The sequence below is a fragment of the Pan troglodytes genome, chromosome 20, assembly GCF_028858775.2.
Source record: "Pan troglodytes isolate AG18354 chromosome 20, NHGRI_mPanTro3-v2.0_pri, whole genome shotgun sequence".
NCBI classification, from domain to species: Eukaryota; Metazoa; Chordata; class Mammalia; order Primates; family Hominidae; genus Pan; species Pan troglodytes.
The window spans coordinates 7,207,299-7,222,704 of record NC_072418.2 but is presented as its reverse complement, the minus strand read 5'-3'; the positions used below and the strand labels follow the sequence as shown (position 1 = coordinate 7,222,704).

The 15,406-nt window shown below is 52.6% G+C and overlaps 1 protein-coding gene across 2 annotated transcripts in view; it reads left to right on the top strand.

Moving 5' to 3' along the window:
* The first annotated feature begins 7,820 nt into the window (after positions 1–7,820).
* PLIN3 (perilipin 3) overlaps positions 7,821–15,406 on the top strand; it is a 29,728-nt gene continuing 22,142 nt past the window's right edge. The window contains exons 1-2 of one of the 2 annotated variants that reach the window (XM_512292.9): positions 7,821–7,987; positions 14,197–14,279. In XM_512292.9, coding sequence (XP_512292.6) covers positions 14,214–14,279 — 66 coding nt within the window. In that variant the 5' untranslated portion in view covers positions 7,821–7,987; positions 14,197–14,213. The remainder of the gene's footprint in view (positions 7,988–14,196; positions 14,280–15,406) is intronic. The other variant, XM_063801035.1, reaches the window with a different exon arrangement.

Below are 15,406 nucleotides of genomic sequence, written 5' to 3'. Positions count from 1 at the left end.
TACTAAAAATACAAAAATTGGCTGGGCATGTTGGCGGGCGCCTATAATTCCAGCTACTTGGGAGGCTAAGGCAGGAGAATCATTTGAAACCAGGAGGTGAAGGTTGCAGTGAGCTGAGATAGCGCCACTGCACTCCAGCTCAGGTGATGGAATGAGACTCAATCTCAAATAAATAAATAAACAAAACTTTAAAAAAATTTTAAATATAAAAATTAGCCGGGCATGGTCACATGCACCTGTAATGCCAGCTGCTCAGCAGGCTGAGGCAGGAGAATCCCTTGAACCCAGGAGGCGGGGGCTACAGTGACCCAAGATCGTGCCATTGTACTCCAGCCTGGGCGACAGAGCTAGACTTCGTCTTAAAAAATAACAATAATAAGTCTCTTTTTATTTATAGTGGCTCACGCCTGTAATCCCAGCACTTTGGGAGGCCGAGGTGGGCGGATCATGAGGTCAGGAGATTGAGACCATCCTGGCTAACACGGTGAAACCCCGTCTCTACTAAAAATACAAAAAATTAGCTGAGTGTGGTGGCACGTGCCTGTAATCCCGGCTACTCAGGAGGCTGAGGCAGGAGAATCCCTTGAACCCGAGAGGCGGAGGTTGCAGTGAGCTGAGATCGCGCCACTGCACTCCAGCTTGGGCGACAGAGCGAGACTCCATCTCAAAAAAAAAAAGTAATAAATAATAATAATAATAAAAATAGGCCAGGCGCGGTGGATCACGCCTGTAATCCCAGCACTTTGGGAGGCCAAGGCAGGCGGATCATGAGGTCAGGAGATTGAGACCATCCTGGCTAACGCGGTGAAACCCCGTCTCTACTGAAAAAAAAACAACAAAAAATTAGCTGGGCGTGGTGGTGGGCGCCTGTAGTCCCAGCTACTCGGGAGGCTGAGGCAGGAGAATGGCGTGAACCCAGGAGGCGGAGCTTGTAGTGAGCCGAGATCGTGCCACTGCACTCCAACTCCAACATGGGTGACAGAGCGAGATTCCGTCTCAAATAAATAAATAAATAAATAAATAAAAATAAAAATAAATATTCCCCGAATGAATGAATGAATGCTACTGTGACTGGAACGTCCTTCTGTACTGTTCCCTCTCCAATACCATCTTTCTTTTTATTTTCTTTCTCTAAAACAAACAAACAAAACAGAGACAGGGTCTCACTATGTTGCCCAGGTTGGTCTCGAACTCCTGGGCTCAAGCGATCCTCCCACCTCTGCCTCTCAAAGTGCTGGGATTGCAGGCGTGAGCCACCATATCTGGCCTTGCCACCACCTATATCCTACTTTTTCTTCCAGAGTTACCTGAAGCATTTGGTTCCTTTCCTCCTCCCGTTCCTCATCCTCCAGTCTTATTCCCTTTGAATCATTATCCACAGGGTGGCCCAAGAGATCTTTCAAATGTTCCAACTTGCCCTTGCTGCTCCTGCTCTGGAACCTACTGTGGCTCCCCAGTGCCCTTAGATCTGGCAGCCTGACCCTGGCCACTCTGTCCAGCTTCATCTTTTTTCCCCTGATGCCACCCCCACCACATTCTACGCTCCAGTCTTATTCTGTGTCTTAGCACTCTCTGTTCCCTTGGCCTGAAACAGCTTTTTGGTGCCTTTACCTGCCTGATCGCTGTTCACTTCTCAGGGCTCAGCTTAGACATCACCTCATCCTGAAAGTCCTCCAGAACTACTCTCACCCACCTAGGTCCAGCACCTACCCCAGGCTCCATCACACTTGTACACCCTATCACAGCCCTGATAACCCTCTATTTTATCCACCTGGTCATACTCCATCTCAAAAGAAAAGAAAATAAAACAAAACAGAACCTCCTGGCTTCAAGTAATTCTTCTGCCTCAGACTCCCAATCTTCTGGGAATTATAGGCATGAGCCACTGTGCCCAGCCCCAAAAGCCTTTGTTTGTTTGTTTGTTTTTTGTTTTGAGTCAGGGTCTTGCTCTGTCGCCCAGACTGGAGTGCAGTGGTGCTATCACAGCTCACTGCAGACTAGAAATCTTGGGCTCAAGCAATCCTCCCTCCTCAACCTTCCAAGTAGCCGAGGCCCCAGGCAGGCACCATCATGCCTGGCTATATTTTTTAAGTTTGTGCAGAGACAGGGTCTTGCTATGTGGCCTGGCTGGTCTCGAACTCCTGGCCTCCAGTGATCCTCTGGCCTCAACCTCCCAAAAAGCTGAGCCACCGTGCCTGGCCCCAAAAGTCTTTTTTTTTTTTTTGAGACAGAGTTTCGTTTTTGTCGCTCAGGCTGGAGTGCAAAGAGTGAGCGAGAGGGAGGGAGGAGGGGAGGGCAGGGATGGCTCAGAGAGGGTTCAAGCAATTCTCACCTCACCATCCCGGGTTCAAGCGATTCTCCTGCCTCAGCCTCCCAACTAGCTGGGATTACAGGCATGCGCCACCATGCCTGGCTAATTTTGTATTTTTAATAGAGACAGGGTTTCTGTCCGTTGGCCAGGCTGGTCTTAAACTCCTGACCTCAGGTGATCCACCATCCTCGGCCTCCCAAAGTGCTGGGATTACAGGTGTGAGCCACCATAGCTGGCCCCAAAAGTCTTAATGCAATCCTGCCATCCTGTGTCTGTCTCCAGGGCTGCCCAGCACAGGCTTGGCACACAGCAGGTGCTTAATTATTGTTTGTTGAATGACTGCATATCCAGTGAATCGCTGGCCTGGCTCACACTCAATAGGACATGCTTGAAAACGGATGGATGGATGGAGGGAAGGAAGGGTCAGAGGAGAGACAGGGAACACCTGTGCCAGGCAGGGACCCATCTGGGACCAGCAGTGCCACCTTGTGGCAGCATGCTCACCGCCGTTCCCCTCTTCGCAGTGAGAAAGAACTAGGCGTCCTGGCTGGGCGTGGTGGCTCACGCCTGTAATCCCAGCACTTTGAGAGGCCGAGGCGGGCGGATCAGGAGGTCAGGAAATTGAGACCATCCTGGCTAACATGGTGAAACCCTGTCTCTACTAAAAATACAAAAAATTAGCCGGGCTTGGTGGCGGGTGCCTGTAGTCCCAGCTACTTGGGAGGCTGAGGCAGAAGAATGGCGTGAACCCGGGAGGCAGAGCTTGCAGTAAGCAGAGATCCAGCCACCGCACCCCAGTCTGGGTGACAGAGCGAGACTCCGTCTCAAAAAAAAAAAAAAAGAATTAGGAGTCCTAGAATTGGGAGGGGATGGAGAGGGAAGGAAAGAAGAGAAAGAGTAGAAAATGTCAAAAACAAAGACCTGCTGGGCGCAGTGGCTCATGCCTGTAATCCCAGCACTTTGGGAGGCAGAGGCGGGCAGATCACCTGAGGTCAGGAGTTCGAGACCAGCCTGGCCCACACGGCAAAACCCTGTCTGTACTAAAAATACAAAAATTAGCCGGGTGTGGTGGCACATACCTGTAATCCCAGCTACTCAGGAGGCTGAGGCAGGAGAATTGCTTGAACCTGGAAAGCGGGGGTTGCAGTGAGCTGAGATCCCACCACTGCACTCCAGCCTCACTTCCAGACGAAGTGAGACTCTCTCAAAAACAAAACAAAACAAAACAAACCCCAAAACAAACAGAAACCAAAGACCTTAAAGACAGATAACTCAAGGTTCAAACCCTGGGGCTGGCAATTTCTGGCTGTGTGACCTGGGGCAAGTTACTCTGCCTCTCTGATCCTTAGTTTCCTGATCCAGAAAACAGGAATCACAGTTGGTTTACCTTGGCAGGCTGAGGTGGGCGGATCACTTTAGGTCAGGAGTTTGAGAGCAGCCTGGTCAACATGGAGAAACCTCATCTCTACTAAAAATACAAAAATTAGCCGGGTGTGGTGGCACGCGCCTGTAGTCCCAGCTACTCGGGAGGTTGAGGCAGGAGAATGGCGTGAACCCGGGAGGCGGAGCTTTCAGTAAGCTGAGATCGCGCCACTGCACTCTGTCACAGCCTGGGTGACAGAGCAAGACTCTGACTCAAATAATAATAATAATAACAAGTAAATAAATAAATAGCACCACGTGCTGTGGCTCACGCCTGTAATCCCAACACTTTGGGAGGCAGAGGCGGGTGGATCTCGAGGTCAGGAGTTCAAGATCAGCCTGGCCAACATGGTGAAACCCCATCTCTACTAAAAATTCAAAAAATTAGCCAGGCGTGGTGGTGGGCTCCTGTAATCCCAGCTACTTGGGAGGCTGAGGCAGAGAATTGCTGGAAACCGGGAGGCAGAGGTTGCAGTGAGCCGAGATCGTGCTGCTACACTCTAGCCTGGGCGACAGAGCAAAACTCCATCTCGAAAATAAATAAATAAATAAATAATAAAAGAAAATGGGAATCAGGCTGCTGAATAATGTAATGAAATAGCCCAGAAAACAGCAGCTATCTCATTTTTGGTTTTGAGACAGGGTCTTGCTCTGTTACCCAGGCTGCAGTGCAGTGGTGCAATCTTGGCTCACTGCAACCTCCACCCCTCCAGTCTCAAGCGATCCTTCCACCTCAGCCTGTGGAGAAGCTGGGATTACAGGCATGCGTCACCATACCCGGTTAATTTTGTATTTTTGGTAGAGACAGGATTTCGCCATATTGGCCAGGCTGGTCTTGAACTCCTGAGCTCAAGTGATCTGTCCGCCTTGGCTTCCCAAAGTGCTGGGATTACTGGTGTGAGCCACCGGCCAACAGTAGCTATTTCTTTTTTCTTTTCTTTTCTTTTCTTTTTTTTTTGAAACAGAGTTTCACTCTTGTTGCCCAGGCTGGAGTGCAATGGCACAATCTGGCTCACTGCAACATCTGCCTCCCAGGTTCAGGTGATTCTCCTGCCTCAGCCTCCTGACTAGCTGGGATTACAGGCATGCGCCACCACACCTGGCTAATTTTGTATTTTTAGTAGGGACGGGGTTTCTCCATGTTGGTCAGGCTGGTCTCAAACTCCCGACCTCAGGTGATCCGCCCACCTCGGCCTCCCAAAGTGCTGGGATTATAGGCGTGAGCCACTGCACCCAGCCAACAGTAGCTATTTCTTACCTCTCACCCTAGGGCTGTGGGAGGCCAGGCGGGGACTCCTGGGCAGATGTTGCCATCAAGAAGAACCAAAAGCCTGGGAGATGACTCTGTCTCAAAAAACAAAAACAAAAACAAACAAACAAAAAACCAAACCAAAACAAAAACGGTGTGGGGCAAAATCACCAGGGCTCATCCCCTAGACCAGAGCTATTTTGTTACTCAAGGCCACTAAGAAGTTAAGGGTTAACAGGCAAATCTCCCACTGACCTTGAATCTTGGATGAGTCACTTCCCCTCTCTGAGCCATCCCAGCCCTCCCCTCCTCTCTCTCTCTCACTCACTCTACTCCAGCCACAGGGGCCTCCTCACTGTTCTAACAGACAGGGTGTGGTCCTGCCTCAGGGCCTTTGCACGGACTGTGCCTGCTGCCTGGAATGCTGTTCCCTCTAACTGGACATGGTTCCCTCCTGGCCTCTCTCTCTTCTCTTCTTGGATGTCACTCAGAAAGGCCTCCTCTGACCTCCCTACTGAAAACTGCGGCCCCACCGGGTGTGGTGGCTCATGCCTATAACCCAGCACCTTGAGAGGCCAGGGCTGGTGGATCACATGAGGTCAGGAGTTTGAGACCAGCCTGGCCAACATGGTGAAGCCCCGTCTCTACTAAAAAAAAAAAACAAAACAAAAATTGGCCAGGCATGGTGGCACAGGCCTGTAATCCCAGCCACTTGGGAGGTCGAGGAAGAAGAATTTCTTGAACCTGGGAGGCGGAGGTTGCAGTGAGCCGAGATCGTGCCACTGCACTCCAGCCTGGGTGACAGAGTGAGACTCTTTGACAAAAAACAAGAAAAAAATCCCCGCATCCCCCACATTCATCTCGTCCTTTGCTGTCCTACCACGTGACACATTGTAAAGTTCACTCACTTATGTTGTTCCTTGTTCGTCTCTCCCACTGGGTAGTGTGTGTCACCAGGGCTGGAATTCTTATCTGTTTAGCTCACTGCTGTCCCCAGCGCAAGGACTCAATAAATATGGTTGAATGAGTGAATGAGAAGGAAAAAGCCTGTTACAAATGTCATGGAGTAGGGTCTCAGATTCACTTGAGAATCTCACTAGCTGCCTGAAGTTACTTAAATTTAAACATTCAGGCCAAGCGCGGTAGCTCACACCTGTAATCCCAGCACTTTAGGAGGCCGAGGCAGGTGGATCACTTCAGGCCAGGAGTTCGAGACCAGCCTGGCCAATATGGTGAGTCCTCGTCTCTACTAAAAATACAAAAATTAGCTGGGTGTGGTGGCGCGCGCCTGTAGTCCCAGCTACTTGGGAGGCTGAGGCAGGAGAACCGCTTGAACCCGGGAGGTGGAGGTTGTAGTGAGTCGAGATCGCGCCATTGCACTCCAGCCTGGGCGACAGAGCGAGATTCTGTCTCAAAAAAAAAAAAAAATTTAAACATTCAGCTTCTCACTGTGCATTAGCCACGTGGTGCTTTTGGCTACAATGTTGGATGGCACACAATTCTAGAATTGCAGAAAGTTCTATTGGACAGTGCTAGCATAGACCCTGTCCCCACTCACCCCCCCAAAAAAATGCAGTCACAGACACCCAATTTTTCCCATGTTCTTTCTAAAGTGACCAGAAGCTTCATTCTATTCAAATAATTTGGCAGAGGTGGCAAACTGGTGGCCCCTGGGCTGGACAAAGCCCCAGTTGGGTTTCATTTGGTCCAATTGTTCCCTAACAGGCAGGACATGTCTACAGCTTGAACTTCCTGCGGATCTGTGACTCTCCAGGTGGGTCTCCCATAGGGCACTGCTCTCCTCTGCCCCTCTAAGCAGAGCATCACTGCCACCTCCTCAGCAGAAATATTCACCTCCTCCCTGGACCCTAGGGCCATCTGAGATTGAGACCTTGGTTTATAGACCAAGAGGATAAATAATTTGGGAGGTGGAGAGGGGCGGGGTAAAATCCAAGTGGGGGCAGCTTCAGGAAAAGGTTGATCCAGCAGTCACAGAGCCTGGAGCCTGACCCCTCCATTGCTCCTGGCTGACCCTCTCCAGGCCTCAGTTTCCTTCTCTGCAAAATGGGGATGATAAAAAGACAATACAGTGCTGGGAGGATGAAGTGGTCTGATGTTGGGCAGATCAGGCCGGAGGCTGGACAAGTTCCCGTGGTGGTTCAAGTCACTCATATAGCTGGGTTGGGCCGGGTGCGGTGGCTCATACCTGCGATCCCAGCAATTTGGGAGGCCCAAGCGGGCAGATCACTTGAGGTCAGGAGTTCAAGACCAACATGGTGAAACCCCGTCTCTGCTAAAAATACAAAAAATTAGCCGGGCGTGGTGGCACGTGTCTGTAATCCCAGCTACTCAGGAGGCTGAGGCAGGAGAATCGCTTGAATCCAGGAGGTGGAGGCTGCAGTGAGCCAAGGTCGCGTCACTGCACTCCAGCCTTAGCGACAGAGCAAGACTGTGTCTCAAAAAAAAAAAAAAAAAAGTGTGTGTGTGTGTGTGTGTGTATACATATAGCTGAGTTGGAGCCCATGGTGGAGGGCGTGGCCCCTGACGCGCTGGCGAGGGTCACCCTGCAACTCTCCCAGGGTTCTCGCAGCCTCAGTTTGGCCATAGGGAAAATGGGCGACCTGGGGAATCCCAGCACCTGTGCGGCGCCCCCGATCGCACTCACCTCCCAGGGCCAACTTCACAGGGTCCCCAGCTGCGGAGCGGGGGTCCCGTGGCTGGGACAGGCGTGGTCCGGGAGTGCTCCCTCCCCTTCAGGGGCAGGGCGTGGAGTCCTTCCCGGACTTCATGACTTGGCGAGGGGCGGGGCCTAGTGGAGGCGGGGCAGGGAGGAGAGGGGCGGGCCTGGCGCGGGCATTCCCTCAACCTGAATGGTCCCCTCGCCCGTCACTCCAGTGCGCCCCCAACCTACCACGCAGTAAAAGCCACCCCCGCCCCGGCCCGGACGGTTTCCAAGCTGGTTTTGAAGTCGCGGCCGCTGTTCCTGGGACGTCCGGTTGACCGCGGTGAGTGGCGGGGGCGCCTCAGTTGAGCTGGGGGGCGGTGTCCATGGAGTCCTGGGGCACCCCAGGGGCCGGAGGGGTCGGGGAGGGCCTTTCTCGGGGTGGGATTTGCTGGACTCTGCGGCCTGGGGAGGGGTCTTCAGCCCAGGCTGGTCACCCCTCCCCCCAGAAAAATCCAACTTTTGCAACGAAGCTCAGACTTTGAAACCCTCTTCTCGCTTCCTGGGACTTTTGAGGGGCGAAAGAGCCCCGTAGAAGGGGTGATATTGAAGGGCGGGCTAGATACCGCCCCCCGCCCACCAGGTTTTCTCTAAATTTTGAACAGTTTGCTTTTGGAAACGCCATTTGCAGGCAAGTTTCCTCCTGCGGGCAGAATCTCCGCCCTCCCTTCTGGGGTTTTCAGAGACACCCCCCGCCACCGCAAAGCCCCCTCCCCTACAGATGGTTTTGCCACGGGTGGGGGTGGGGGTTGCCCCAGCTCCTGGCGCCCCCAACTGATTCTGGGGAGGTCTTGGGCAAAGCCTGCCCACTTCCCTCGGGTGGGCGTGGCGACGAGGTGGCTTAAAAGTAGGAAGGCCTATCCGTTAACTGCTTTGGGGTTCTTGTCCCGGCTAGGCCTGGCAGTGGGACCTGGGGCCCTTGGAATTTTGGAAGTCCAGTCTTAGCATGCTCTGAAGTTGCTGGATGGCTGGGTCTGGCCTGGAGTTCCCCTTCTGGAGCCAGCGGCAAGGCAGGTCACTGACCCCCAGGGGTTTCATAGGGTGTTGACATCTGCCATGGCCACCCTTGCTTAAACCAGTTCCAGGAAGTCATGGTGGACAGAGGGGACGGGAGGAAGCTGCCTGAGTCCTAAGTGGGACTTGAGAATCGGTCGAGGCCAGGAGTTTGATGCCTGCCTACCCGGCCCCCTGCCCAGGTGAGCTCAGGCTCCAAAGGAGGTGAGGAGAAGCACAGATTTAGGCAATGATCACTGGGAGGTAGGTATGTCTTCTCACCTGACTTCCCAGTTGGGGGACTTTTGTACCTAGCAGGAAGCTGGTTCCTGGCTGGCTTTACCCCTTTGTCCGTGGAAGCCAGAGTGCGGTGAGATAGTTTATGGAGCACTTACTATGTGCCGGGCACGGATCTGAGCTTCCCCGGAGCAGCGTCTCCTCCAGTCCACAGGGACTCCAGGCTCTTGTGAAACACTTATACACATTTCACAGATGTGGCAAGCAAGACTCCTAGGGGATGCTGCCTTCCCAAACTCCTATTCCTAGTGAGTTGCCAAGCTGGGATTAGAACCCATTCTGGGCTGGGCAGGATGACTCACGCCTATAATCCCAGCACTTTGGGAGGCTGAGGTGGGCGGATCATTTGAGGTCAGGAGTTGGAGAACAGCCTGGCCAACATGGTGAAACCCCACCTCTACTAAAAATATAAAAATTAGCCGGACGTGGTGGCGGGCACCTGTAATCCCAGATACTCTGGAGGCTGAGGCAGGAGAATCGCTTGAACCTGGGAGATGGAGGTTACACTGAACTGAGATCACGCCACTGCACTCCAGCCTGGGCAACAGAGCAAGACTCTGTCTCAAAAAAAAAAAAAAAAAAAAAAAAAGGCCGGGCATGGTGGCTCACGCCTGTAATCCCAGCATTTTCGGAGGCCGAGGCGGGCGGATCATGAGGTCAGGAGATTGAGACGATCCTGGGTAACATGGTGAAATCCCATCTCTACTAAAAATACAAACAATTAGCCAGGCGTGGTGGCGGGCGCCTGTGGTCCCAGCTACTCGGGAGGCTGAGGCAGGAGAATGGCGTGAACCGGGGAGGCAGAGCTTACAGTGAGCTCAGATCGCGCCACTGCACTCCAGCGTGGGCGACAGGGCGAGACTCCGTCTCAAAAAAAAAACAAACAAAAAAAAAATGGAAAGAGAACCCAATCTGGACTCCAGATCTAGTGCTTGCAAAACATCATCATTTTGCTGGGTTCTGCTTAGGGGACATCGAAGCAAGGCCACCAGGAGGTGGGGCCTCATTCCTCTGGGAAAAGATGCTCAGACTCAAGGCCACAGGTTCTTAGGCTCACACCAGAATTCCCCAGGAAAGCAGCCCATAAGACAGGCATGACCTTTAGCCCCATGTTTTTTTTTTTTTTTTTTTGAAACGGAGTCTCCCTCTGTCGCCCGGGCTGGAGTGCAGTGGTGCGATCTTGACTCACTGCAACCTCCACCTCCCAGGTTCAAGCAATTCTCCTGCCTCAGCCTCCTGTGTAGCTGGGACTACAGGCGTCAGCCACCATGCACGGCTAATTTTTGTATTTTTAGTAGAGATGGGGTTTCACCATGTTGGTCAGGCTGGTCTCAAACTCCCGACCTTAGGTGATCTGCCCGCCTCAGCCTCCCAAAGTGCTGGGATTACAGGCGTGAGCTACCATGCCTGGCTTTTTCTTTTTTCTTTGAGATGGAGTCTTCCTCTGTCACCCAGGCTGGAGTGCAGTGGCGCAGTCTTGGCTTACTGCAACCTCCACCTCCCAGGTTGAAGCAATTCCCCTGCCTCAGTCTCCCAAGTAGCTGGGACTACAGGCGCCCGCCACCACACCCGCACCTAATTTTTGTATTTTTAGTAGAGACAGTGTTTCACTATGTTGGCCAGGCTGCTCTTAAACTCCTGACCTCATGATCCACCCACCTCAGCCTCCCAGCGTGCTGGGATTACAGGTGTGAGCCACCATGCCCGACCCTTTAGCCTCATATTACAGGTAAGATGACCGAGGCCAGAGGAGGGGAAGGCGCCTTGCTCCAGGGAGCATAGCGTAGGTGGAGCTGGGACTCCTGGCTTCCCCCTGAGAATCTCTTCTGATGATGATGTCCCAGCTTCATTTCACTAGTCCAGGAAAAGGGAGTTGTGGCTTCATCCCGCTTACATAGACTCACCTGGGGAACCCCATTCTCCCCACACCCCTGACCTGGACTTCATAGCTCTGCGGTGCAGGCAGGCATGTTATCTCACTTTTAAAAAAAAGCCTAAATTTTGGCTGGGTGCGGTGGCTCACAGCTGTAATCCTAGCAGTTTGGGAGGCCAAGGTGGGCAGATCCCTTGAGCTCAGGAGTTCAAGACTAACCTGGGCAACATGGCAAAACCCCATCTACTAAAAAACAAACAAACAAACAAACAAAACAACAACAACAAAAAAAACCACGGCTGAGTGCAGTGATTCACGCCTGTAATCCCAGCACTTTGGGAGGCTGAGGCGGGTGGATCACGAGGTCAGGTGTTCAAGACCAGCCTGACCAACATAGTGAAACCCCATCTCTACTAAAAATACAAAAAATTAGCCAGACGTGGTGCATGCCTGTAATCCCAGCTACTCAGGAGGCTGAGGCAGGAGAATTCGCTTGAACCCAGAAGGCGGAGGTTACAGTGAGCCGAAATCACGCCACTGCACCCCAGCCTGGATGACAGAGCAAGACTCCCTGTCCAAAAAAAAAAAAACAAAACCACACACACACACACACACACACACACACACACACAAATTAGCCAGGTGTGGTGGTGCGTGCCTGTAGTCCCAGCTACTTGCAGGGTCAAGGTGGGAGAATTGCTTGAGCGTAGGAGACAGAGGTTGCAGTGAGCCAAGATCGCACCACTACACTGCAGCCTGGGCGACAGAGCGGAAATCCGTCTCAAGAAAGAGAAGAAAGTTTGCCCTATTTAACACATTTTATCCCTTGACTAGATCTTTGTCCATGTCATGTCGGTTACATTTAGTCTTTTGTTTGTTTTCTTCTCTTTTTTTTTTTTTTGAGATGGAGTCTTGCTCTGTCACCCAGGCTGGAGTGCAGTGGTGCAATACCAGGTCACTGCAACCTCCACCTCCTGGGTTCAAGTGATTCTCCTGCCTCAGCCTCCTGAGTAGCTGGGATAACTAAACATGGAGGCGTGCACCACCACGCCTGACTAATTTTTGTATTTTTAGTAGAGACGGGGTTTTGCCATGTTGGCCAGGCTGGTCTCCACCTCCTGACCTCAGGTGATCCTCCTGCCTCGGCCTCCCAAAGTGCTGGGATTAGAGGTGTGACCCACCACATCTGGCCCATGTGAGTTACATTTAAATCTCTCTTTTTTTTTTTTTTTTTGAGACGGAGTTTCGCTCCTGTTGCCCAGGCTGGAGTGCAGCGGTGCAATCTCGGCTCACTGCAACTTCCACTTCCCGGGTTCAAGTAACTCTCCTGCCTCAGCCTCCCGAATAGCTGGGATTACAGGCATTCGCCCCCACGCCTGGCTAATTTTATATTTTTAGTAGAGATGGGGTTTCTCCATGTTGGTCAGGCTGGTCTCGAACTCCTGACCTCAGGTGATCCACCCGCCTCGGCCTCCCAAAGTGCTGGGATTACAGGCGTGAGCCACCGCACCCGGCCTTTAAATCTCATTCTTTAGCCACTGCATTGGGATACACTTATTTTTGTTTTTGTTTTTGTGTTTTGAGACGGAGTCTCGCTCTGTTGCCCAGGCTGGGGTGCAGTGGCGCGATCTCACCTCACTGCAACCTCCGCCTCCTGGGTTCAAGCGATTCTCCTGCCTCAGCCTCCTGAGTAGCTGGGATTACAGGCGCCCACCATCATGCCTGGCTAATTTTTGTATTTTTAGTAGAGACGGGGTTTCACTATGTTGGCCAGGCTGGACTCGAACTCCTGACCTCGTGTTCCACCCACCTCGGCCTCCCAAAGTGCTGGGATTACAGGCGTGAGCCACTGTGTCTGGCCACACTTGTTGTTTTCTTATTCCCCTTTTGCTGGGCATCCAGGTTGTTTCCAGTGTCATGTTGTGGCCAGTAAGTCCACACAGCTCTGCTCATGTGGAAACACAGGTGTGGGTTCTTCCCCGAAGTGAGGTTTCTGGGTCAAGGGGAAGATGGCTCTTGGAACTTGACAGCTATTGGCAAATTGTCCTCTACAGAGGTTTTAGGTCATACCTGGCTTGCTGGAGTACAGGTGAGCCCTGGAAGGGACTGTTCCCAAGCCTTGCTTCCTGACGTGTGTCCCAGGGACCAGCTGCATCAACACTGCCTGGGAGCCTTTTAGAAATGCAGGGTCAGGGCCGGGCATGGTGGCTCACTCCTGTAATCCCAGCACTTTGGGAGTCCAAGGCAAGAGGATTGTTTGAGACCAGGAATTCGAGACCAGCCTGGGCAACATACCAAGATACCATTGGCCAGGCGCAATGGCTCACACCTATAATCCCAGCACTTTGGGAGGCTGAGGCGGGCGGATCACGAGGTCAGGAGATGGAGACCATCCTGGCCAACATGGTGAAAACCCGTTTCTACTAAAAAAATACAAAAAATTGGCCAGGTGTAGTGGCACACGCCTGTAGTCCCAGCTACTGGGAAGGCTGAGGCAGGGGAATTGCTTGAACGTGGGAGGTGGAGGTTGCAGTGAGCCGAGGTCGCGCCACTGCACTCCAGCCTGGCGACAGAGCAAGACTCTGTCTCAAAAAAAAAAAAAAAAAAGATACCATCTCTACCCAAAAAGAAAAAATTAAGTAGGCGTGGTGGTGTGTGCCTATAGTCCTAGTTACTTGGGAGGCTGAGGCAGGAGGATCCCTTAAGCCCAGGAGTTAGAGGCTGCAGTGAGCTGTGATTGTACCACTGTACTCCAGCCTGGGTGACAGAGCAAGACCCTGTCTTTAATGAAAAAAAAAAAAAGAAAGGATCAGGTGTGGTGGCTCACACCTGTAATCCCAGCACTTTGGGAGGCCAAGGTGGGTGGAACACGAGGTCAGGAGTTCAAGACCAGCCAGGCCAATATGGTGAAACCCCGTCTCTACTAAAAATACAAAAATGAGCCGGGCGTGGTGGTGGGTGCCTGTAATCCAGCTACTCGGGAGGCTAAGGCAGGAGAATTGCTTGAAACCAGGAGGCGGAGGTTGCAGTGAGCCCAGGTTGCCCCACTGCACTCCATCCTGGGCGACAGAGTGAGACTGTCTCCAAAGAAAATAAAGAAAAAAAAAAAAGAAATAGGGGGCCAGGTGAGCCTCATCCCGAAGCTTTAGAATCAGCACTTGCTATTGAACAAAGTCCAGAGGTCACTCTTGTGCCTGCTAAGGACTGAAAGACACGGCTGTAAGTCATGGGCAGGTGTGAACCCTGTCTTCCAGCTGCAGCGTGGGCCTGGACTTTCTCCTGGAAGGTGGGGCCAGGCAGGCTGTAACTGACTGTTCCTCTCTCCACAGTGTCTGCTGCAGAGACCATGTCTGCCAACGGGGCAGAGGCTGATGGCAGCACCCAGGTGACAGCGGAAGAACCGGTACAGCAGGTGAGGAAGGGCCGGGACCAGGGACTGCCCCGACCCTGTGATTCCCGTGCAAGGAGGCTTCCCACCCCAGGGTGCCCTGGCAGGGAGCCAGGGATCTGCCGGCAGCTCACGGAGCCAGAGGGATTTATTCCTCAGTGGGGTATGGACCACTCACTGGTGTCCCCAGTTGGGAGGGGGGAATCTCAAAGGCCCTTGGAGGGCCTGAGGGAGCAGGGTTCTGTCTGAAACTACCTGCCCTCCCCAACCCCTGAGCCAAATCATCCTCACCTCTGAAGGCTCTCTCAGGGACGTCCTAGGAGGCCAGTTTCTATTCCAGAGCTCTCATCCTCAGGTGATTTTATTTTATGTATATATTTTTGAGATGGAGCCTTGCTGTGTCGCCCAGCCTGGAGTGCAGTGGTGACATCTTGGCTCACTGCAACCTCTGCCTCCTGGGTTCAAGCGATTCTCCTGCCTCAGCCTCCCAAGTAGCTGGGGTAACAGGCATGTGCCACCACGCCCAGCTAATTTTTGTATTTTTAGTAGAGACGGAGTTTCACCATGTTGGCCAGGCTAGTCTCAAACTCCTGACCCAAAGTGACCCGCCCGCCTCGGTCTCCCAAAGTGCTCGGATTACAGGCGTGAGCCACTGCGCCTGGCCCCAAAAATAATTAAAATTTAAAAATCAAGTGGTGCGCTGGCTGTGACCCGTGGGCTGGGGTCTGCAGCCCCCGGGTTAGACCCTCACTGCCACGAGAATGGGACTGTTGTCCCTTATCACCACCTGGCACGTCGCTGGGATAAAGTGCAGGCTCATGTAAATAGCCTGTGTTCAAGGAAGCACGTGGGCCGGGCGCGGTGGCTCACGCCTGTAATCCCAGCACTTTGGGAGGCTGAGGTGGGCGAATCACGAGGTCAGCAGTTCAAGACCAGCCTGGCCAACATGGTGAAACCCCATCTCTACTAAAAATACAAAAAAATTAGCTGGGCGTGGTGTCACCCGTAATCCCAGCTACTCAGGAGGGTGAGGCAGGAGAATCGTTTGAACCTGGGAGGTGGAGGTTGCAGTGAGCCGAGATCGCGTCAGTGCACTCCAGCCCGGGCAACAGTGCAAGACTCCGTTTCAAAAATAAAATAAAAATAAAGAA